The following is a 24,239-nucleotide window of genomic DNA, read 5'->3' on the forward strand; positions in this document are numbered from 1 at the left end:
TCTAGAATTACAACCATCCTCAGTAAGGAACAAAGAACAAAAACAAATTGACTAATGTTTGTAAAGTGTGTAAAAACTACATGAAAAAAGGTACCGAAATTCAACTTCCTTTGCCCTTGTGGTTATACAATTTTCTTAAAAATTGGTAAAAAATTTTCCTCAACTATAAAATCGACAGTAAAGGGTTGATTTCTTTAGAAGAAAAAAAAGTGATATTTTTTAGATTCAAGAAGACTTGATACTTTGTTCAGGACACCTTAACCTTTATGGAAAAAATAAGGGCGTTCTCAGCACCGATTTTTCGCCTTTATTTATGCAATCAAAGAAGAGCTGCATATTATTTCCATGAATCTAGTGTTGTCCTGAAAAATCCAAATTTTTTCTTCGTGGCGTCTAGATTTTTGACAAAACCACCTGGCACCTCTACTCAGCCACAGCCTCGAAATTTAATGGGTCGATTCTAGAGATGCTAGGTGTCCTGATGAGGTGAGCAGGATTTGTCCTGATTGACGAAAGGCCGTCCTGATTTTTTTTTAAATTGATCTGATTTTTTATAATTTTTTTAAAATTTCCCTAGTGTCCTAATTTTCTAAAAAAAAATCAAAATTGTAATTGAATTTAAAATTAAATTATCAGGATAACGAATCAATCTGTAATCAAATATTTTAATCGATTATAATGTTCGGTTCAGATGATGGTGATGATAAATGGTGTTTTCCCGATTAAAATGCAGGCTAACCAAGATTATGGTCGCTTCAGTGCATAAATAATGGCGTCTACAGTACCTGTTTTTCGCCATCATTTATGCAATTAAAGATAAATTTGTTGTGTTCTGAAAAACCTGATATTTTTTCTTCATCGTGTCTTGATTTTTGGCAAAACCACCTGTCATCCCTAGTCGATGCTAGCTGACCTCACTGTTTTGACATTTTCGCAGTTCCTATTTTGATTCCTTTAACAGGGATGCCCGGTGGTTTTGTCAAAAACAAGTCCCCATGAAGAAAAAAATCAGGGTTATTCAGGACACGACTAATTCTGCTGCAATGGCATAAATGAAGGCGAAATAATGGTACTGTAAACGCCTTAATTTATGCACATCAGATGGCCCGCAGGTTATGTCGAAGAACATTATTTAAATATAGTCTGAACCGAATATTATTATCGGTTTAACATGTTTATAAGAAAATGAGTTTCGATATTCTAATGATGTTTTTAAAAATATTTCATAGATGGTTAGACGAAAAGAAATATGGTGAAAATGAGCGGATAGAATTTATTTATTTCTTCTAACCATCTATCCATCAATAAATAAAAATTCATAATCTTAAAATGTCCCTACTAAAAAGGACATCACTTTTCAAGGATAAGGCCCATAAATTCAAACAAAATACATTACGGTAATTGATGCATTTTATATAAAAACGTTCCTTAACTTCTGAAAACATTACTGTAGACTTTAGAACGTGGATTTCAAGCATATTGCTTAACGCATTCGGCAGTCTATTGCATACTCGAAGGCGCATATCACGCTCACTGTTTGTTACGAACAGGGTTGGTAAATTTCGCCCGTCACGCTTGACCCGACTAGTTTTTTTTTCATCAAACGACCGGCACCTTACTCAATTGACGGAGCCTCACTACTCGCATGACGGATAAAGCACGACACCAATCAACATTTCTCCGTCATGCGACTGGCGAAGCTCCTACACATCCTCGATCGGCTGCTGTCGACAGGTACAACTAAAGCTTAGTTCTTTTAGAAATGGGACAGTTACGAATGCCTGTATCTAAAAAACTATTTGTTTGAACGAAATACTTTCTATGAAGAAAAAGAAGGTAATGTTATGATCTTTCATGAAAAAATTTGAAAAAAAATATTTACCGTTTTTTGTTAAAGAAATTTCTACTTAATTCTTGGTATCACCCATTGGCCGGCGCACACTTTTTTCAGTCATGGTATTGATCAGTTTCTCCAACTTATACTTCGTAAAATCTATATTTTAGGTGGCTTCACCCTCCTTCTTCAATTTGTGATACTTTCTGGTCCAACACTTCTCTTGAAACTGGAAATTGGAAGCATTTTAGTGGATACAGTTGTTTCGAAATGAACAAATTTGATTATTTTTGACCACATTTTTGAACGTTTTTTTTTTCGGTACCGGTTTCATAGCTTAAGAGCTTTGGAACTATCAAAAAATGGTTGTTTGAGGTTGGATTTCAATTAGTCATCACTAGGCAACACTTTCAGCTTATCGGAGAAAATTGTTTTGGACATTTCAGCGATCTACCCTTAGTTTTTCGTTTATTGAAAATTAAAAAAGCTGCTATAAGACTTGACTTCCTTGATGATCCTTAACCGTTGTTGCCGATCATGTGCTTCTCTCCAATGCTTGATTTGAACTTTGTGGACATTATTGACAGTGTTTGCATACTTATCCACCACAAAAACTCAGTAATTCTTTGAATAATCAACGGTTATGTCAGCTATCAATTTGATATTGACGCATTTTCAAGGAAACTGTGCAAAATTATTTTTTTCTTTTTCTCTTGCATCGTACATATCTCAAAAACGCGTAAATTTTAAAATTTGAAAAAAATAGGTCGAATAGTACTTTTTACAGGCAACAAAATGTTGTCAAAAATTTGGACCTCCGATAACTAGTTAACGAGCTATTAGCAAATGAAAGTGTCCCATTTCTAAAAGAACTAAGCTTTAATTGAACGACTTGCTGGCAGAGAGCAACAATAGCAATAAAAAACTGAAAACGGGCTTGCTGGCAGGAGCAACAATAATAATAAATGCGTTTCTTTTTCGTCTTTGGTCGTCTTCGGCTTGCTGGCAGGAGCAACAATAATAATAAATGCGTTTCTTTTTCGTCATCGGTCGTTGAAATGCGATTGCTTGACTAGGTAATTATTTTAGCTTCCAATGACTGGGGAATGAATGACTGGCAAACGAATTGACTGGTCGTTAAGGAACAGTCAAATGAGTTTGAAGGACCATTTTACCGTTGACCGTTGAATTTTGCCAACCCTGGTTACGAACGACGACTAAAAGATGCCTCTAGGAAGATGCGATACTTATGCAAGTTGTTGAATATTGTATTTTTTTATGCAATTCTTGTTTAGGATGTGGAACACATGCTTCGTTAACTGGAAAAAATAAGTTTGTTTTTCTGATGAAAAGTAGGTCTTCCAACAAAAAAGAGTACATCTCTTTAAATTTCACGAAACGAAGAGTACGCCCATTTCTCAATCGAAAAAAAAGTGCATGTTTTCTTGAAAAAGCACGTATGGTATCCCTCATATAGAATAACGGACTAATGTCGGACCACCTTGCTTATCTCTCTTATGAAGCTATTAATCATTAAAAAATATAGTAAACTAAATATTTTTGTTTAAAAATTTCATAAGTGCATTTAAAGAGAGATGAGCATGGTGGTCCATAAAAGGTCCGTTGCCCTTTTTCTGTCCCAAACATGTTTCCGATGCAATGTTAAAGGTACTGCGTAAATTTAGGGGTAAATATTTTCCTAAATTTGGTAACAGGAGATCAACAGAAAATTGAAATCATAATCGTTCCAATATTTTATCAACCTACATGTTGCAATTCTATTAGATTTAGAATCATTCCAAAAAGGGTAAGTAAACGTCATTCTTCAATAAAATGACCCGAAAAGTTTTATGGTGATGGCTAATTAGCAACAAGTTGAGAAAATGGAGTGCTTAGGTATCTTGGTAGCCGTATAACGTCTGGAGGTGGTACCAAGAAAGACATCGAAACCTGGATCAGAAAAGCCCGATTTGCGTAAGAAAAATTAAGTTTTTTAAACGGTTCGTTAATCCGTTTGCTTACTGTCTGAAACGCATAATCTTCAAAAAAAAAGATCATAGAAACTTTTCAATCTGTTCACAATAATCTTCCATCAGTTCTAATAGCAGATTGAAGTTGTAGAGGATTAAGGCGAAAAAGTAGAAGATAAACAAATCAATAGAAAGAATATTGAACAAATCATCTATATGCATTCAAAGCAGAAAAGGTTCTGCACGAAAAATCTTCTCTTTAATCATTTTTAATCCAGAGAGAAAAAACCCATCGAATGAGCTCCGCCCATTTCTCTGACGCTCGGGAATTCGACGCTATAAAAAGAGCGTATCCAGCTCACGCGGGCTCATTCGTAAAACTAATCTCGTGTCGGCAACAGCGGGTAAAGTAAACCCATGAAAATTGGGTCTAGATAGGTTCAGCAATTTTCATTGCTACCAATCGAAAGGAAAGAGTCAATCCTGAATTCATTTCGGAAGATCACGACTGTAATATCCAGGGTTGACTTGCACTTTTCAAAACTGTGGGCTCCCATCAACTGATCCCATTCGGCTGATGTGCATAACCAAAAATCAAGTGCCAAGTTTAGCAATACCTTTTCAACGTCCGTTATGTCAGTCAACCAACGATTATGTTAAGAACTTCTGTAGCCATCTCGCTGATCATTTGAACCAATTAGGAATCTGCAGGAGCAAGTCGTGCTACTGCTTTAGGCAACAAATTATTAACAATTTTTACGTTTGGAGCAAATGCATTTGTAACAGCTATGCGTTGTGATGTTGGACTACCCGAATAAAAAATTCGAAAAATGATGTTTATGGCTCAGCAATTGGTGGACGAATAACAGAAGTATGCTGTAAGTCAGGTGAAATTTGATGAAAAGAAGCAAAAAATGTCATACTCTGAAATATCCACGGCCAATTTTATAGGTGGATTCGGCACACGCTGCGAAAATATGAAACAGAGATTGTGCAGAGAGGTGCTTGAATGGAATCAAGGATATCGAAGGAGAGGCAGGCCGAGAAACTCGTGGCGGCGTAGCCTAGCCATCAGAAATCACAACTGTCGACGAGAATCTTGACTGGGACCAAGTAGAGACGCTGGCTCCGGATCGTCAACAGTGGAGGTCTTTTACCATGCTCCTATGCGCCGGAGAATCAACGCGGGACCATTAAGTAAGTTATTTTATAAACGCACTAGGGGTGAACGATTCGTTCGATGATGTTGCCACACGTATATAGTGTCAACATCGCTTATTTCAGTGCACAAACGGAGCAAACCCTCCCAATACCAACGGCAGTGAAATAAGGTGGACGTGCTGAAACGAAAGATGTTTGCCATTATAACCCAATTAAAAATACATTGGCGCTAAAAGTTGATAATCCAACAGCAAGAACTCATTCCAACGCAATTATTGTATCCATACCCCTAGATGAGGTGAAAACTGAGGTTTTGAAAAAATATGGTTACTTAAAAGTCATTGAACCGTTGCTGATGAATGATATGAAAAAGTTGTAGTCAGAATCAAGTCATGTAACTAAATTTTCGAAAGATGAGTTGTATACCATGAGAGCTGTGTTGGATCACGTTTCCAGCGATCCAGCAAATCTATGTTACAATCTCTGCTTCATAAAACGATACGACTGTCATGGGTTACGGAAGCTATTCACAATTGGGACGATTCACGTCTTCGGATTGTGGTATTCTTGAAAAACCAGCTGCTTTGAGTAGCTTCACAATTGAACAAAAATCGTATTAAAACCAATGCACGATCTCCTGAAACTGGAAGGGTGATGATGATTCTCATTTTGATTCTCCGATATTTGGTCGATTCCAATAAACTGATAACGGTAGACAAAATTAATCAAATCATCAGGAAGTGCAATTATGGCGTAGCTGAGAAAAGAGATAAGTCTTCTCCGAATTTTTCGGTACTATCACTTAAGATAAAACAGCAAAAACTTTGTCCAAACTTCGTCACAATGCTGGTTGCATTGTTGAGAGCATTGCCGTTTATGTTTCGGCAATATGTATTTACATGTTTCAATGATAAAAATTCGCATTTCACTGTAGGCATTACTAAACTCACAAGAACCCAATTTATTTACTGCTGAAAAATTCGCTGAAGCTTGACTCTTCAATTACCAAACAACTAGTGTTCTACGACGTACTTAATAGATGCGGTTTTTTTACATTTTTTAAATAGCACAACCACAGGGGCTAAGGAACTGGACTTTCAGTTTTTTTCGGTAGAAGTTTCTACACACTTCCTCCATTTTATACTTAATTTTGAAACATATTACGACTGACTCACAGCTATATTTTATATCAGTGTTGTTAAAATTGTACCACAAGCAGGGTTCAACACGCAGGAGTGCGTCGAATGAGAAAGAGCAAATAAAACGCAGCTCTTTCGTTCTCGGTTCACGGGCACATTTGATTGCTCGAAATTCTCTCGAGAAATTTGCGACCAAAACGCAGATTGAAAATTTTTGAGAAGAGCGAATTCGCGCGCGCCTATTCGAGAGCGCGAGCGGTTCGGAAACTGCGTTTGCGTTTTTCTGCCGCGTGCGTGTAGGAACACCGAGCATCTACCGAGAGGACACGGCGGCTCACCGGACGGCGCGCGCGGCTCTCTTTAGCACACGGAGTGTTCGCCGTGTTTTAAGGGCCGACGGGATAATCTGTGCGAATAATTAAATCAATAGATATGGTAAAACAGATAGAAGCAAGCAATAGCCTTGGGAGGAGGGTTATAACAATCCATGTTAGAAGTTTTAAAATACATACTAGTAATAGTAACTAGTACTAGTAACTATGAAAAATTTACCATGCAATAGTAAAATTTCGCGAAAAACGCCGAATCAAAGAGCGTTACACAAGGATTGTTGAAATGAATGTTAAAAATATTCTAGCCACTAGTAATAGTTACCAGCACTAGTAATTATGAAAAATTTACCATGAAATAGTAAAATTTCGCAAAAAATGCCTAATGAAAGAGCTTTACACAAGGATTGTTAAAATGAATGTTAAAAATATTCTAGCCACTAGTAATAGTTACCAGCACTAGTAACTATGAAAAATTTACCATGAAATAGTAAAATTTCGCAAAAAATGCCTAATGAAAGAGCTTTACACAAGGATTGTTAAAATGAATGTTAAAAATATTCTAGCCACTAGTAATAGTTACCAGCACTAGTAACTATGAAAAATTTACCATGAAATAGTAAAATTTCGCGAAAAACGCCAAATCAAAGAGCTTTACACAAGGATTGTTAAAATGAATGTTAAAAATATTCTAGCCACTAGTAATAGTTACCAGGACTAGTAACTATGAAAAATTTACCATGAAATAGTAAAATTTCGCGAAAAACGCCAAATCAAAGGGCTTTACACAAGGATTGTTAAAATGAATGTTAAAAATATTCTAGCCACTAGTAATAGTTACCAGGACTAGTAACTATGAAAAATTTACCATGAAATAGTAAAATTTCGCGAAAAACGCTAAATCAAAGGGCTTTACACAAGGATTGTTGTAATGAATGTTAAAAATATTCTAGCCACTAGTAATAGTTACCAGCACTAGTAACTATGAAAAATTTACCATGAAATACTAAAATTTCGCAAAAAATGCCTAATGAAAAAGCTTTACACAAGGATTGTTAAAATGAATGTTAAAAATATTCTAGCTACTAGTAATAGTTACCAGCACTAGTAACTATGAAAAATTTACCATGAAATAGTAAAATTTCGCAAAAAATGCCAAATGAAAAAGCTTTACACAAGGATTGTTAAAATGAATGTTAAAAATATTCTAGCCACTAGTAATAGTTACCAGCACTAGTAACTATGAAAAATTTACCATGAAATAGTAAAATTTCGCGAAAAACGCCAAATCAAAGAGCTTTACACAAGGATTGTTGTAATGCATGTTAAAAATATTCTAGCCACTAGTAAAAGTTACCAGCACTAGTAACTATGAAAAATTTACCACGAAATAGTAAAATTTCGCGAAAAACGCCGAATCAAAGAGCTTAAAGAGGTAAATTTTTCATAGTTTCTAGTGCTGGTAACTATTACTAGTGGCTAGAACATTTTTAACATTCATTTTAACAATCCTTGTGTAAAGCTCTTTCATAAGGCGTTTTTCGCGAAATTTTACTATTTCATGGTAAATTTTTCATAGTTACTAGTGCTGGTAACTATTACTAGTGGCTAGAACATTTTAAACATTCATTTTAACAATCCTTGTGTAAAGCTCTTTCATTAGGCATTTTTTGCGAAATTTTACTATTGCATGGTAAATTTTTCATGTTACTAGTGCTGGTAACTATTACTAGTGGCTAGAATATTTTCAGCATTCATTTTAACAATCCTTGTGTAAAGCTCTTTCATTAGGCATTTTTTGTGAAATTTTACTATTTCATGGTAAATTTTTCATAGTTACTAGTGCTGGTAACTATTACTAGTGGCTAGAACATTTTTAACATTCATTTTAACAATCCTTGTGTAAAGCTCTTTGATTTGGCCTTTTTCGCGAGATTTTACTATTTCATGGTAAATTTTTCATAGTTACTAGTGCTGGTAACTATTACTAGTGGCTAGAACATTTTTAACATTCATTTTAACAATCCTTGTGTAAAGCTCTTTCATAAGGCGTTTTTCGTGAAATTTTACTATTTCATGGTAAATTTTTCATAGTTACTAGTGCTGGTAACTATTACTAGTGGCTAGAACATTTTAAACATTCATTTTAACAATCCTTGTGTAAAGCTTTTCATTCGGCGTTTTTCGCGAAATTTTACTATTTCACGGTAAATTTTTCATGATTACTAGTGCTGGTAACTATTACTAGTGGCTAGAATATTTTTAACATTCATTTTAACAATCCTTGTGTAAAGCTCTTTCATTAGGCATTTTTTGCGAAATTTTACTATTTCATGGTAAATTTTTCATAGTTACTAGTGCTGGTAACTGTTACTAATGGGTAATGTTAACCTCCTACATTAATTCTTATAACCCTCCGCCAAATCCCATTGTGCGCTTACATATATTTTAACTATCCTGTTGATGAAATCATACACACAGATTTCTCAATCGGCACTGCAAACAGAAACACGAACGAAACACAAGGCCCTCACTCGAGCCCGTGCGCGCCGCCCGGTGACGAAAAGAGGGCCGCCTCGGACCATTCGGAGAGCCGCCGCGCGCTGCATTTTGGGCCGCTGCGTGCTGTTCTTTGAGCCAAAAGAGAGGCCTCACCCGCCGCTCGATTAGGACGCGCGAGAGCTAACCGTGCCTGTTTGACTCGGCCGCTCGCGCAGATTTCGGATAGTGCACAGAGATGCCAATGTGCCTGATTTTTCAGGGAATGCCTGATTTTTTGAGGCTTTGCCTGACAACCTGATAAGCCATTGAATTTCCCTGATTTTTGAAAATTTGCCTGATTTTGCCTGATTTTTGCGAATATGATGAAAATTGGGTAGTTAAGAACTGGATTTGGTACCATTGCTGAAGTTAAAAAGTGAAATGTGGCTGAATCAAAGCAATCGAAAGATTCCTTTCAATTGGTTTTTTAAAAAGGGAATTAAAGGGAATCTTTCGATCGCTTTGATTGAGTAGAATTATTCAACCATGTAAGCTCACAACACATATTAAAATGGAAATGTCGAGTGCTGACCAAAAAAAAAGGTCATCACTTTGAGCGAAATTTCCGTTGCCTGATTTTGCCTGATTTTTATTTCACCAGTTCCCTGATTTTTGAAAACAAATGTTGGCAACCCTGATAGTGCATCTCGTCGACGAGAACGAGCGGAAAAGATTGAGCGAGCGTGTTTTTGTTTCGAGCGAGAGCGCGTCAACGGCCAGAACGCAAACGAAGAAGTGTTTCGCTCGAGAGAAATGGTTTGCGTGTGCCGCGCGCGTCTAAAAGAGTGCGTTTTGTTGAACCCTGACCACAAGAATTGAAATATTACAACTTATATGAAAAGTAAATTGTACATATCTATATTTCGATTCGTTGATGTTGTCTCCCAACCCCGCCTTTAGGTGGAGTTTATTTATTTATTTATTTATTTATTTATTCATTTATTTTTTTGTTTCGCTTATAGCCGTTTTACCATCATTATGGCATTCGCGACTTTATCAACGTTACAGTTGGCGGATCGTTATTGAAAAACTTATCCGGTACAACTGTGTTCGATGTTTACTCTTGGGCTCGAACTCGCGGACATCTGCTCAGGAGACAACAGACTTGCCAACTGAGCTATATCACAAGCCCCTAGGTGGGGTTTATGTTTCGTCTCTTCTACAAAGCTTAAGATATTTTTTCTCAAAAAAATTAATTAAATTATAAAATAAAATTTATACCAAAATCATTTTTAAATTTCAAAAAATGTTTGGTAATCCAAAAAGAAAATAAAAATAAACTACAAAACAATATATTTGCAGTTCTAAATCTTCATCTAGTTATGTAAGGACTTGATGTTAGACTTCAGGATGAAGGAAAAAATTGCATGGCTATTTCAAAAACATTGTCATGATGATTATTTAAACCACTTCTGTGTTCGAGTATTTTCAAAAAACGGCATAGTGTTACATGAACTTAGTAAAGGTTATTCAAGATTAAGTTTGTGATTTTTTCAATTCTTTTTTCTTGTGATTTTTCTTATTTTAAAAGAATTGAAGAGCCAGCAGCCTTTTGAAGTTACTCGCCCAAAGTATGGTATCGTTAGGACGAACTCAATTATCTTAATTCAAACTCGCTCCCCCCAAATACTCCCGGAAACCCGAAAAGCAGCGAAACGGTAAGAACAAAACTTTTCCTCAACAAAACACACCGGAAGGACCCGATTGATTTGTCAACCTTGCTTTCTTTCCGCACCATGACAGCTTTTGAGGAATCGAGAGAGACCGACGGAAAAAAAACCAAAAGAAAATATGTTCAGGTAGGCAAAACTTTTCCTTCGGGTCCGAAACAAAAATCAGACTGCTGTTCCTTTTTGAGGAGAAGTTCCTAAGAAGACGCATCAGATGGCGTCGTAATTTTTGGCGTTCGATGAAGGCTCGCCTCCCCCTTGTCAATGTCGTGGCTCGGCTCCCGATTGACAAATATTCGTAAGAGGTTGTTCTCCTTGGTAGAGTGGCAGAAAAAAATTGGATTGGGGTGTTGAATGCGGAAATTTTGCAGCATCTGGAACGACGTAAGTTGGGCTGCGTGTTTTTTTGCACTCTCCCCTTCTATGATTCAATGTTATGAGCTAAGAAAAGGTGAGGAAATGTCTACCGAACATTTTTAAGGCATAAATTTCGATGTTGGGGTTTGAAAAGTTCCCTCTGCTGGAACAAAATCGAAAGAAAATCCGAGCATGTCTTTAATTTGAGCGAATTCGGTCGGAGCCTTTAAATTTAATGTTGTGGTTTCATTACTTTTTTTTTCTAAATGTTCAATTCGAAGCAATCAGAGCTGAACCCAAGCAACAGTTTTAACTCTAAAAGGTGTATGTTAGCAAAACATTGTTTAGCTGCTGATTTATCAAGATCTGTACTGATTTTTTTTTAATGTGTGCTGATATAAGTACTGAAACGTAGTGATTTAAGGGGAAAAAAATATGTAAAATTCCCTAACCTTAACTAATTATCACAAAATAAAAAAAAACATCGCTGTTTCAGGCGCCTAACTCAACTCAAAGGCAATAAACGCCTTTAAGTATACTATAAGGTGCTGTAAGGCAGTGTTCCGAAAATCACTCATTTTCAATAAATGTTCCTGATTGCACTTCGAAACTGAACGTACAGCGATCGGGTTTTGTTATTGATTGCTACTGGACCTATCCGATGATCGTTCGTTCTATTCATCGCTAAAATATAGATCACCTCGAACGACGCGTGCTGTCAAAACAGTGCAGCACCATCATCAAATTGGAATCTCACCAAAGAGCAATGCAACGGCGAATCATGTTGGTCTAGGATCAGGAGTGAATGGTTCAGGCAGTGAGTGAGTGGATACATGCAACCGATCATACGTAAATGTTGTTTGATTTTAAACATAGCCAATTGATAAATTTATTGGATTTTACAGCATTTTTATACACCAGTAATAATAAAATCAAATTGTAGTTGTGTTTGTGACGGAAAGACGTTCACTTCCGACGTGTTTTCAATTTCGAATAAACCAGAAGAAAACTGAGTGAGCGACATTCAGAATAGATCAGTTTGTATCTCACTCATCTTCGATAGGCGATGTTTGCAAAACCGATTATTCTGAATGACGCGACTCGGTTGGCATTGCTGAGTGGAGCGCTGATCGAGATTGCATACCCGTCGGGCGAAGCAGTTGCGAGAGGCGCTTTCCTATTATACAGTCAGAATGTTTCAAATAAGAAACGTATCCTGAGTGTTTATTTTGATTGAGTTTCGGAACATTGCTGTAAGGGCCCAAAAAACACAACAGCTAGCTTGAAATATGGGAGAATACAAGTCGAAACAGGGATTATAGCTTCAGATATTTTTTCTCAAGAAAATAAATTAAATTATAAAATAAAATTTATATCAAAATCTATTTTAAAATTTCAAAAAATCTTAAGTAATCCAAGAAGAAAATAAAAAAAAACTACAAAACAATACATTTACAGTTCTAAATCTTCATCTAGTTATGTAAGGACTTGATGTTAGACCCCAGGATAAAGGAATAATTTGCATGGCTATTTCTAAAACGTTGTCATGATGATTATTTAAACCACTTCTGTGTTCGATTATTTTCAAAAAAACGGCATAGTTTTACATGAACTTAATAAAGGTTATTCAAGATTAAGACTTTGAACTTTATAAAAAAGTTGTTCGGTCCATGGGAAGCACCCAAAATCTAAATCCGTTATTTAAGCTAATTTTAGAACAACCATTAATCGAACAATTTTTACTTATCAGCTTCAAAAGCTTCAACGAAATTTGAGCAACTCAATACGCCTGATCATGCAAGAATTTGCCAGAGCAAAACAAAACCTAATTAAATCATTGTTTTGTGCAAAACAAGTACTTTTTAGCATCAAACAAGTTTTGTTGAAAAACACCAAATAAGAAAGTAAAATTTTGAACCTTCGCACTAGTCGGTAGACTGATGAGGGAAATTTGACGTTTGAAAGATTTTTTTCTTTTTTTTTTATTCAGTCTTCCTCTCCCAGGCCTCACCTAGATTTGATCTATTCATCTAAAACAAGCTTGCCAGATAGCCCGGTTTTAACCGAACTTGCCCGGATATTTGCCAAAATATTTTGGAAATGTTTGGTCCGGTTGCCCAGGTTTCGTTGAAAAATGCCCGGATTTTATTTGTTTATTTGTTTATTTGTATAAAAAATCAACGGATCATATGTTGATCCAAATGATAACTTAATCCTAAATAACTTATCAAAATTAAAATTAAAATCCACTCGACACAGTTCTGGATACGTCTAATATTTTCCTTCGGAACACATTTCTCGATACGTCAAAGTCGAAATGCGCAGAAAAACGATTAAAAGTTTTTAAGATTCCGACAAAAGCGCTGTTGGCCCCATAGTTGTTCAGACGAATGGGGACGTAGAGCTGCAAATGCTGGTTTCTTAATCCTCGGGGTCGTACACTGAGAGGGACAGCCTCCAGCAGCGTGGGTGAGTCTATTCTCGATGTCAGCAGGTCAGCCACAACCAGAGCTCGAGTAGCGTTCCTACGAACTTGAAGCGTGTCCAAGTCTATAAGGCGGCAACGATTTTCGTAGCTTGGCAGACGAAACAGATCGTACCAATTCAAGTGACGTAGGGCATACCGCAGGAAGCGCCGCTGGATAGCCTCGATTCGTTCAGCTCCGTTCTGATAGACGGGGCACCAGACAGCTGATGCGTACTCGAGAATGGAACGAACTATGCAGCAATAAAGACTTTTAAGGCAGTACACGTCTTTGAAGTCTTTGGCCATGCGAAACAGGAATCCAAGGTTTCTAGAAGCTTTGTCAACAACATAGTTCGTGTGAGTCTTGAACTCCAGCCGTTGATCGAGGATGACTCCTAGATCGTTGATGTGTTCTAATCGGGTGATGGTTTCGCTTCCAAGGATGTACTTCGCACGAAGAGTGTGCCGCTTACGGGAAAATGATATAACCGAGCATTTGCTGCGGTTCAACGGCAGGCAGTTAATGTCGCACCAGTCAGCAAATACGGAAAATTGCTGCTGTAAAAAGTCGATATCGTCTTGGTTGTTTATGGCGTGAAAAAGTTTCAGGTCATCAGCATAAGCAAGTTTTGTGCCTTCAAGGAGCGAGAGTGCGTCATTGAAGTAGATTACGAAAATTATCGGTCCTAAATGGCTTCCTTGGGGTACTCCTGAGGGGGCAGGGAATTGCCTGGAAAAGGATTCACCAGTTCGAACGGATAATTTCCGTCCCGTTAGATAACTCCGGAACCAATCCAGTAGAGATCCACAGAATCCTAAGCGTCCGAGCTTTGCGATTGCAATATCATGGTTCACCTTGTCAAACGCAGCTGAGAGATCAGTGTAAATGGCGTCAGTTTGGGTCTTCCTGGCAAAGCAGTCTTGAACGAAAGATGTGAAGCTCAGTAAGTTGGTAGTTGTGGATCGTTTAGGCATGAATCCATGCTGGTCGTTGGAAATGTGAGGTTTGCAAAACGAGAAAACAGGATCCATAACGACCAGTTCAAAGAGTTTGGATATAGCGCATAGAGCTGATATCCCACGGTAGTTGCTAACATCTCTCTTGTCCCCTTTTTTATGGACAGGAAACATATGAGCTTCCTTCCACAGTGAGGGAAAAATTGCGTTATCCAGCGAAGATTGAAAAATATATTTGATGGAAGTCAGCAATAGTGGCATACAACGCTTCAAAAAAGTTGCTGGTATACCGTCCGGGCCCGTTGAGGTAGAATTTTTCAACTTTGCTGTTGCTTTCAAGATGCCTGCATCTTCAATTAGGAATCCATTCAAAGATGAACCCAGAGGTAAAATATTCCGGACAGCCCTGGCTAGTTGCTCTGAAGAAATGCCCTCGGTGGTGAAAACGCTTGAGAATTTCCCGGCGAAGAGCTCACAAATTTCGGGGTCGGAAGCGGCTGTGTTGTTGTCCAGAAACATGTGGGACGGAAGCCCTGTTTCATTCCGCTGATTTTTTACGTGCTTCCAAAATTTTTTCGGACTGGTCTTGAAGTTTCGCTGGAGCCGATTAAGATAATTCTGGTAGCAGCGCTTACTGGTCTTTCTATAAGTCGAGTTCAGTTTGCGGTATTCATTCTGAGCGTAGAGCGACTTTTGCTTGTTATAGTTACGAAGGGCACGTTTTTTAGCTGTCTTCAATTCCCGCAGTTCTTTGGCGACCCACGGAGTCCGTAGATTAGCACCTACGCTACGTTTTGGCACATGGCGATCGATGGTGTAATTAACGATATTCGTAAACTTCTCTGCAGCTGCGTTGGGATCAGAAAGATCGAGCTCGACTTCCCATTCTATGGATTCCAGAACGCGCAATATAGCCTCGGAATCCATCTTCTTGAAATCGTTATAGTAAGACGTTTTCTCAATGGGAGAATATAACCTAGCGGCACCGAGTGAGACCACTAGAGCTGGGTGATGTAGGACGTCTTTGACGAGTGGAGCGGGAGCTAAATCGATCGTCGGAATCCTGAACCCTTCGTTAACAAAGCAGAGGTCAAGCATCCTGCCGTTCTCGTTTTCAATGTAATTTATCTGACGTAGAGTCGCTGTGCTTAAGGCATCTAAGTAGACGCTGCAAGGTGCCGTGAAAGAAGAACGCGGAGGATCTGGAAACAGGAATCCGCCTTGTGAAAAGCACCATTTCAAGCCAGGCATGTTGAAGTCGCCGATGACGAGGATGTCATCTTCAGGAGAGCAAATGGAACTGACTTTAGAGAGGCTACGTGAAAAAGATTCGGCTACTACCAGGTCACTGGAACGATCAGGAGGCACGTACACTACGCACACATAAAGTTTCCGATCACCAATATCGATGCGGGTCCAAAGAATTTCCAGATTGAACCAAGAGTCGTCTTCAATAAGCATGGCGGGGAGTTTAGATTTAACAGCCAGTAACACACCGCCTCCGGTCGATTTTTTGCTGTTGAGTGGACTTCGATCGCAACGAAACACTGCGTAATCAGAGCCGATAACCTGACTAGATAGAGTGCGGTCGTTGAGCCATGTTTCAGTAAAAGCGATAATGTCGTAGCAGGAACACGAAGTGGCGAGGAAATAGTCAATCAAGCAAGAATTGACACCACCGACATTCTGGTAGTATATGTTAATCGAGTCGGCTGATTCAGAAGCAGAACAGGAACGACGATCACTGGAAAGGCAAATTCCATCAGGCGGAGAAGGACTGTCGGTGATATAATACTTGCCAGATAACGCAGGCTGGCGCTGGAGAACCCCTTCACCACAGACGAACTCAGGGCCGGGACGACTGTTGACGCTGGCTGGAATCAGCGCGACTGAGTCGAAGGGCTCAGGGGTCTCCGTAATTCCTAGTTCGTTGCGTCCCGGTGCTGGAGGCCCAGAAGAAGTCGAAGGATTAACGAGGTCCGGAAGATTTGACGGTGTGCATCTGTGGTAGAGTGGAAACAGGATACGCGAGGGGCATGTTCTTAACATAAACTGGTACTTGCCTGGAGAAGAGGCCTGGAGAACCCCATCACCTCCAACGAACTCAGGGCCAGGACGACTGAAGACGCAGGCAGGAAACAGCGCGACTGATTTTGCCCGGATTTATTCACTTCATTTGCAATATCGGACAAAAACTCAAACTGTGATTTTTCATTTTTCAAGTTTTGCGTCCATCAATAGAATTTTTTTAGCGAACTATATCAAAACAACTTGTTCACTTTCATTCAAGAACAGTTTTCTGGAATAAAATAATATGATGTGTTTCGATGGAAAACAAATGTTTCAAGTGTTAGATTTTTATTGAGTTATTCCTGATTTTGAATTAATTCTCCCGGATTCTGGGATGAACATTTTGGTATCAAATGCCTGGAATTCTGCTAGGTTTTCCTATAAAATTGCTACATCTACAAAGAGCTCCAGTAAATGAGTTTTTGGCAACAAAGGGCAAGTATGAATCTTTCAAAGCTGCTAAAATCGCATTGAATTCCTTATGGATTTTTAAGTTATTCCGACTGAACTTTCCGAAATTTTTATTTTGTTTCAAGAGCTAAGTGTTAATTCTTGGTCTTAAACACATTAGCTTTGTGTTTGTTCAAATCAATATTCATTTAGGGATTATCTCCAGGTGATAGGTATACCAGATCGCTTTCCACAGCTTACAAAAATCGAACACACACATATAGGTCTCAGTGAAATTTCATGTTCCGTAGATAACTAAATTCTTCTTAAGACTAAAGCGAAAATCTTTCAAGGATATAATGGCAAGCAGCTTACTAATGATAACACCACCAGGTCACACAAAGAGTATGGGAGAGTGGGGAATCATGGGCCACTTTCTTTCGTTGTTCCCTAACTTCTTCATTATAAAAGACAAAATGAAAATACAAAATGGTATGGTTTTCTACATTTTCAAGGTATCATAAGGTATTTTTTTAAATTTTTAATAAGTTATTTTCCCCAAATTCTGACTGTTTTAAAAAAAGCAATATTTTTTGGATTTTGAAAAATGGTGGGGAATCGTGGGCCACCAATTCCAAATTGATCAAATAACATGCAAAGTTTATGAGTTGACCCAAAACTGTGATTTCCTAATTCATTTCGTTATTTTAAAGTAATTTCAAATGATGACATGAGAAAGAGAGCTGTGTACGATCGCATAGATTCCAAAACCTTGCTCGCGAACGTTTTGGCAAAATTTCTTTTATAGGATGGACAAAATATTTTTCATAGCTCTTCATTTAGCGTAAGAAAACTTTAGAGATAGGAAAAACGTATTTTAAGTTCTGAATGTGTATAAAAACATAGAAATATAGATGGCCCAAGATGTGCGGCCCACGATTCCCCACAAGCTATGATTTGCAAATTGGTTGCGATTGTGTGACTTGTTGATGTTTCATCAAAAATTCCTTTTCCACGTGAAAGATCATGACAAAACTAAGATCATAAGCGTATGATCATATTTTTGTTATGCACTTTAGGTCCCCCATCGATGAAATTAGCGGGTGTTTTTTTTTTAATTATGTAAGTAAATTTTTGAATGGGTCGATTCACGATGACGTAGCTTCTTTTTGTGGTGACAGTTTGCACATCCTGTTTGAAAAAAATTACGAACGAGAAATGGAGTACGTTGAAATTGTTCGTGTAGCTGCACGGTCGAGAAATTTAACTTTAAGTTTTAGGATAGCAAAACACCAATTCCCATTTTGTGAATTAAATTTAGCACATTTTTTGTTTTCTTAACAGTTATCTCTCAGAGAATGAACAGAAAGTTAAAAATTCTTAAAAATTTCGAAAAGGAGGTTTGTTTATTAAAATGTTTAAACATGTTTTAAACCCCTTTTTTCAACTTATTTGTTCTGGACCAATCGACTTTGCATTGAGTATTCTGGGGCAAAAAATCCCATCGAATGTCCAAATGTGGAAGCTCTTAAAGAATTCGAATGTCCTGAATCGATTGTCTGGAAGTTTCTTGTGTTAATTTAACCGGAAACTGTAAACAAATGCATATACGTATACGACAAACATTCTCCGGTAATCATACTGAAAGAAAAGGTTTAACTGTTCTAAATTTTTACGATATGATATTTCATCATCTTTTCCTTTCCATCCTCCCGAGCGGGCTTCGAATGACAGAATTATCGTTTTGTTTTCTCTGTGATCAGCAGTGCAACCAGAAGACTTAAAATCAGATAGGGATTGAATAATGTTGACCAAGGCGGGTAAAGCTTCAGGTGTGTTCTTATAAGAATGCACGAAATCGTCCATCTTGTGACAGGCAATCGTAATCGTCGGCATGGTAGACGAACAATTCGCTGTCAAAAAACGCTCCGTCTCCACCCCCCACCAATGAGAAACTTTTGGTACCCCTTGCCTACTTTTCCTCAATATGCACCCACCCTACTGACTCACCCTGATGTTGACCCATGAGAAGAGTTGCCAGGTGTCCTGATTTTTGAAAATGTGTCTTTAACATGTCCTAAATTGTCCTGATTTTCAAAAAACAGCACAATTATAATCAAATTTGTTTTCAAACTATGAGAAATTCGAACAAATCTGTAAAAAAATAGTTCAACTCGTTTAACCGATGGTAATAGTCGGTTCAGATGATTTTTAAATGGTATTTTTTTATATGAACTGCAGGTCAGTCGAGAAGCTGTTCACGTCTGTTGCATAGATTTATGCGTTTAAAGCACATGTATATTGCCTTTGTTTATGCAATATTAACAGAACTGCATATTATTTCCATAAATTTAGAGGTGTTGTAAAAAATCCTGATTTTATCTCCGCGGTGTACTGATTTTTGAAAAAAAAAAAAACCACCTGGCATCCCTGCCCATGAGAGAACTCGAAAATACTGTCGCTGGCAACGATTTGAAAACTTTGAGGGTAATATCTTGCGCTCTCTTTCATTCTTCCGATAGGTGCGAGTAAGATGTCGGATAGAGCCCAATTGGTGTAATTTTCATCGCATTAGAAAGAAGTGAAACTTATGTATGAATATTGCCTCCACTTTTGTAGGTAAAACCTGCTTTTGCAGCTTACATACGATCATTTTATAATGTATATGGATCGTATATCAAAGTACTATAGGAATACAGCTATTAATATGTTTGCTGGAATTGTTACCAATCATCGAAAAAGAATAGATACCTTAAAATATAAAAAAATATGTTTCTATGCTTATTAAAATAGTTTTATCTTGCTGTTTCGCATGGAAAAGGTTTTTTTCATGAAATATCAATAAGTCACCTATAAACCACCTAATCCATCCAACGGAAGATAAATCCGAAAACCAACTGACCCAACGACCGATAACATTATTTATTATCAAATCCAGCAGCGGCGACCGCAATAAATAGCAAAACACAATCCGAGGCTCATCAAAAGTTCCAAACCACCACTGACTGAGTGACATTGGGGGGTACCAAATATGCGTTTGTACAGCCCCAAAAAAAAAGGAGATCCAAAAGCAAACGTGACAGAACCATCCATCCGAATCAATTCATCGTTCATCATCAGTATCATCACACCGACCGGTTCGATTTCGATCCGTTTTCGGGGGCGAATGGCTACTACTTTACGTAACCTTTTAACGCTGCGGTTGCGACATCCAGCCCAAATGTAATGAAAAAGAAGCATTGCACACATTCCTTGCCTTGCCTGTTAGGCTTGCTCCATGTCATCGAGTTTAGTCAATCCGCTGGAGAAATGCGGGGGGAATCCAACTATTGACCCGCAATAACATTGATTCCCGTCCGTTTGATCTGTTTTCCCCCAAAACGACACTTTGGGAAGACAGTAAATCCTCCTCGGTTGTAAATCATAGCAATCCGTCGAAGTTTGGGTACTGATTGTTCAGATTGTTTTTTTTTTATAGACAACTTCTACCAAACGGAAGATACCTCTAGTGTTTCCGGAGAAAAAATATGTCTGCATTTGACAAGTAAGTCTCGTTTAGTTTTTCCAATAGAGCGCACGCTGCCAATAATGGTTTGATGGTGTGATTGTTAGATAATGGAAGTGCTGCCAGCGTTCGGAAACGCCAGGAAGGAAGGCACCTGTGCAAGATGGGAGGAAAAAAAATGCTTGTATGGCGGTGGTGATTCCAATTGGAAGAAGAATAACACCTTCTGCTGGACGACGGCTGACGGGTCATTACTCGCAGGCATTTGGGTAGATTATGTAATGGTCAGTCAGCATCAAGGGATGGATGGGCCATTTGCTCGCAAGGATGTCCTTGCAGCGGTTTTTTTTTGGTCGGCTCGGTTCTCGGTAATTAGAGCCTGGGGAAATGGTATGGCTCATGTCATTTCCAGAAGTACGGATGGGCTATTTGTATCCAGCGCTCGAATTGTGCGGGTGTGTTTGTAACCGGGGTTCCATACACTAATGATAACGGCTCGTCGTCACCGACACCGTCTATGCACAGGTAATTTGTAATCGTTCTGCCTTTTGTTCAAACATTGTTCAAGTGCGATAAGAAATTGTGAGCGCTGAATGCCCCCCACCTGATTTATGCCACTGACTGCTGTAACCTTTTCGTGGCAGTTTCATTTTTTTGTGAAAATAATGAGCAATGATGACGATGAAGAAGAAAGGTTCTGCTGCGCGGACACTTACCAAATATAGAACGGTGTTGACCACCTCCCGGTTCGAGACCTGGCCAACCTCAATCAGCCCGATCAGGACGGCAAACTTCAGATTGTCCGTCATCGTCATCTTGACCACTTCTTCCGGCCGCTTGATGTCGCTGAACGGCGGCCTCGAAAGGTCCGCCATTCTGATTATTCCTCCTGGCGGCTCCAGTTTTATCAATCCGCAAAATACTTCCAATAAATGACTTGTTCCTGCTGGGAAATCTCCAGCAGACTCCAGAAACTCTTTGTCACACAAACGGCGCACTGATTTTCTTCCAGAGAACTCTAGTAGTTGTCAAAACATGTAAACACTCTTGCTCCTCCTAGGTTTGCTGCCTCCCACCGGAGGACAACTCCTCTCGGGATCGCCCTTTCTTCCTTCGAGCACTTGCTCCGGATTCGACCTTCCGAGCTTCAGAAAACACTTTCCCAATAGAAGACAAACACACTTCACGAAACACTCACACGGCGGTGGCGAAGCACCAAGCTCCACCTAGAGCCACTAGTAAATCAACTCCACAGCACCAACTCAACTCATTTGGCCACCTTTTTTCTACGCCATGACGGGAAAATATCCTTGGACCAGAAGATTTTCCAAGCTGGCTCCCGTAACTCGACCAGAAAATGATTCACGACATTTTTTCACACTCATACACACACGGAGTCGTGAGAGCTCCAGCGAAGCACCACCAGCGATAAACCACACACGGTTCCTATCCAGCCAGTCAGCCAACAGAGAAGAAAAATCACTTGCACTATCTTCCCCGACGAATCCAGAAAAAAGTCCGGAACCGACCCGTCCCGGGGAATCCGGATTCCAGTTCGACGGACAAAACGGCGATTACTCCAGCAGTAACAAATCGCAATGCAAGAAAGAAAAGTAGATGTTGAAAATATTCCAGAATTCTTCTTTTCTTCCAGCAGCAAATCTAAACTTCTGAACACCCGCGGACCGACCGAAATCTGTGTGTGCGACACAGTGAATCGACGCGAGCAAAATCATCGATTTTCGCTTTCTTCCCTATCGGAGAACCCCCGTTTGGCTTTAGTTGGACGGTTTCGGTTCGGTCGACACTCACACATCCAAACAGGCAGGGGCGCTCTCTCGCTTCCTGGCTGGCTGAAGCAGCAGCAAGTATTCTGACAGTTGCTGTGTTGGTCGGAGAGAGACGGGGAGTAAGAATTTTCGTCTGCTTGCGCTGGCCGACTGGAAGATAAAAACCGACGAGGGAGTGGACACGGATTCGGTTGCGTTGTTTTGGAAATGTTTTCGTCGTTCGTCGATATGACAGGTGCCGAAGGGAAGATAGCTGTCGTTGCTGTCACACTGAGAAAATGCAACCGCAAACGGCTCCAGTTTAGTAAACTGGTATAAAAGATAAACCGACGAACGGGGGGCTCCAGACAATGGTAAAAATAAGCAGTGTGATAATTGAAGTGTTTGGCGTGGGTATGTTTGAGCAAAAAGCGTTCCAGAAACGAAAAATAACCAGTGTTAGAAAGATTCCATCTAAGAAGTATTGGTTAGTTGATAGTTGAAAACAATAAATCACAAGAATTGATGTCGCTGAAAATCTCCACCTTTAGGCGAGCGCATAATGAAGAGTCTATGTACATAACATCATTTGCTAACTCCTTCTCTTGTGGGTAACCGAATTGTAAAAACATCAACGAAGATGAAATGAACGCTTTCATATGATTTTTTTTACACTGGCCCAAGTTTTAAAGTGACAAAAATACCAAAAATACTGTTGAGATAGATTTTAAGGATTAACAAATCAACAAGATTTCTGGCAATGATACAGGAGTAAAGGTAGTTATCGACGACTGCAATGATCCACAACGGCAACTGTTATTCCATGGCCTATAGATTAAGGACCGTTGATCAACAATTAGAAGAAACTACTCTGAGGCAGGAAATTTTGCCGTCAATTCATGAAAAACAAACCTGCAATTTTTTCCGATTATTGTTCTGCTGAAGGTACATGTGTTAAAAATACAAATCTAACAGCGAAAAGTCCATTGTGAAAGTATGGTTTGTAACAGTGCTAACTGGTAACTTTTTTACATCACTTTCTCTCTCGTGTTCCAACATGAATGAAGAATCTAATAAATCAAGTTGAAGCTTTGAGAAACAAAAGAAACCCGCATGCTAGCAGCAATTTTGGTGAAGCAAATAGGGAAGTCCTTTTAACAGTCATTGATTTCTCTCCTAATCATTTAAAACCAAAAAAAAAAGTATTTCGATGTGTTAATGCCGAATTCAAAGAACAATTGTACACTAGGAGATTTAGTTCATCTCTTATCAGAGAGTAAAAGAGTAAAGTAGAGTAAAAAAAAGGCCTTTCCGAACACTACCTCTACTCAAGCTAGGTTCTATTTCTAGAAGCAGCAGAATAAAAAATAAATAAAATATAAAAATAAAATAAAATAAAAATAAAATATTCACCTTTTAAATCTCGTTTCAATTTGCTGGAATATGATTGTTTTGCATCATGCATTTGTTTATTTCAAAATGTCATCCTTCCAAACATTCATTTTTATGATTCCTGCTACAGCGACCGAAATCAGAATAGTACCATCATGTGTTTTGCTTGTTGAAATATGAATGAATAAAAATCACCAAAATTTTCTTCCACAATTTGTTTTGAATTGTTTAATGGATAAATGAAAATTTTTGGACGTTGCAATCGGCGTTGAGGATCAAAAGTATGAAAAAAGGGTGCGAAATAAGAAACAGGTTGTAATTAAAAAAAAACTGGGATAAACCGGGGTAATCCTGACTTTTTTCAGTTCCAAGTCATAGATGGCAGCATTCTGTAGCAGTTAAAACCAAATTTAGTCTTAAAATTGATTTTTCAGGTTTTTTTAGGCCAATATTCATCATTTCGGGGTAGTTTCCAACACAATTTTGTTGGAGTTCACGCTGCCGAAAGCTTTTCCGCATTTGCAAAAAAAATACCAGCACAAAAGTATACCACCGTCAAAATTCCTGCTCATCTTAATTTTCGATTCAATTTCAACCGAAATCATCCAGCACACCTGAATTAATCCCAGATATTCGAAAATAGACATCAATTCGGTTTAATTGCAAGATAGTGCTGCCTTCTATGACT

At 38.5% G+C, this 24,239-nt stretch overlaps 1 protein-coding gene across 16 annotated transcripts in view; it reads right to left on the minus strand.

Moving 5' to 3' along the window:
• Window positions 1-22,127, minus strand: part of LOC129738763 (neurobeachin) — a 377,782-nt gene extending 355,655 nt beyond the window's left edge. For all 16 annotated transcript variants that reach the window (XM_055730042.1, XM_055730034.1, XM_055730040.1 and 13 more), the window contains exon 1: window positions 21,107-22,127. In XM_055730042.1, the coding sequence (XP_055586017.1) occupies window positions 21,107-21,265 (159 nt within the window). In that variant the 5' untranslated portion in view covers window positions 21,266-22,127. The remainder of the gene's footprint in view (window positions 1-21,106) is intronic.
• Between the last annotated feature and the right edge of the window lie 2,112 nt (window positions 22,128-24,239).

The sequence above is a fragment of the Uranotaenia lowii genome, chromosome 1, assembly GCF_029784155.1.
Source record: "Uranotaenia lowii strain MFRU-FL chromosome 1, ASM2978415v1, whole genome shotgun sequence".
Taxonomy (NCBI): domain Eukaryota; kingdom Metazoa; phylum Arthropoda; class Insecta; order Diptera; family Culicidae; genus Uranotaenia; species Uranotaenia lowii.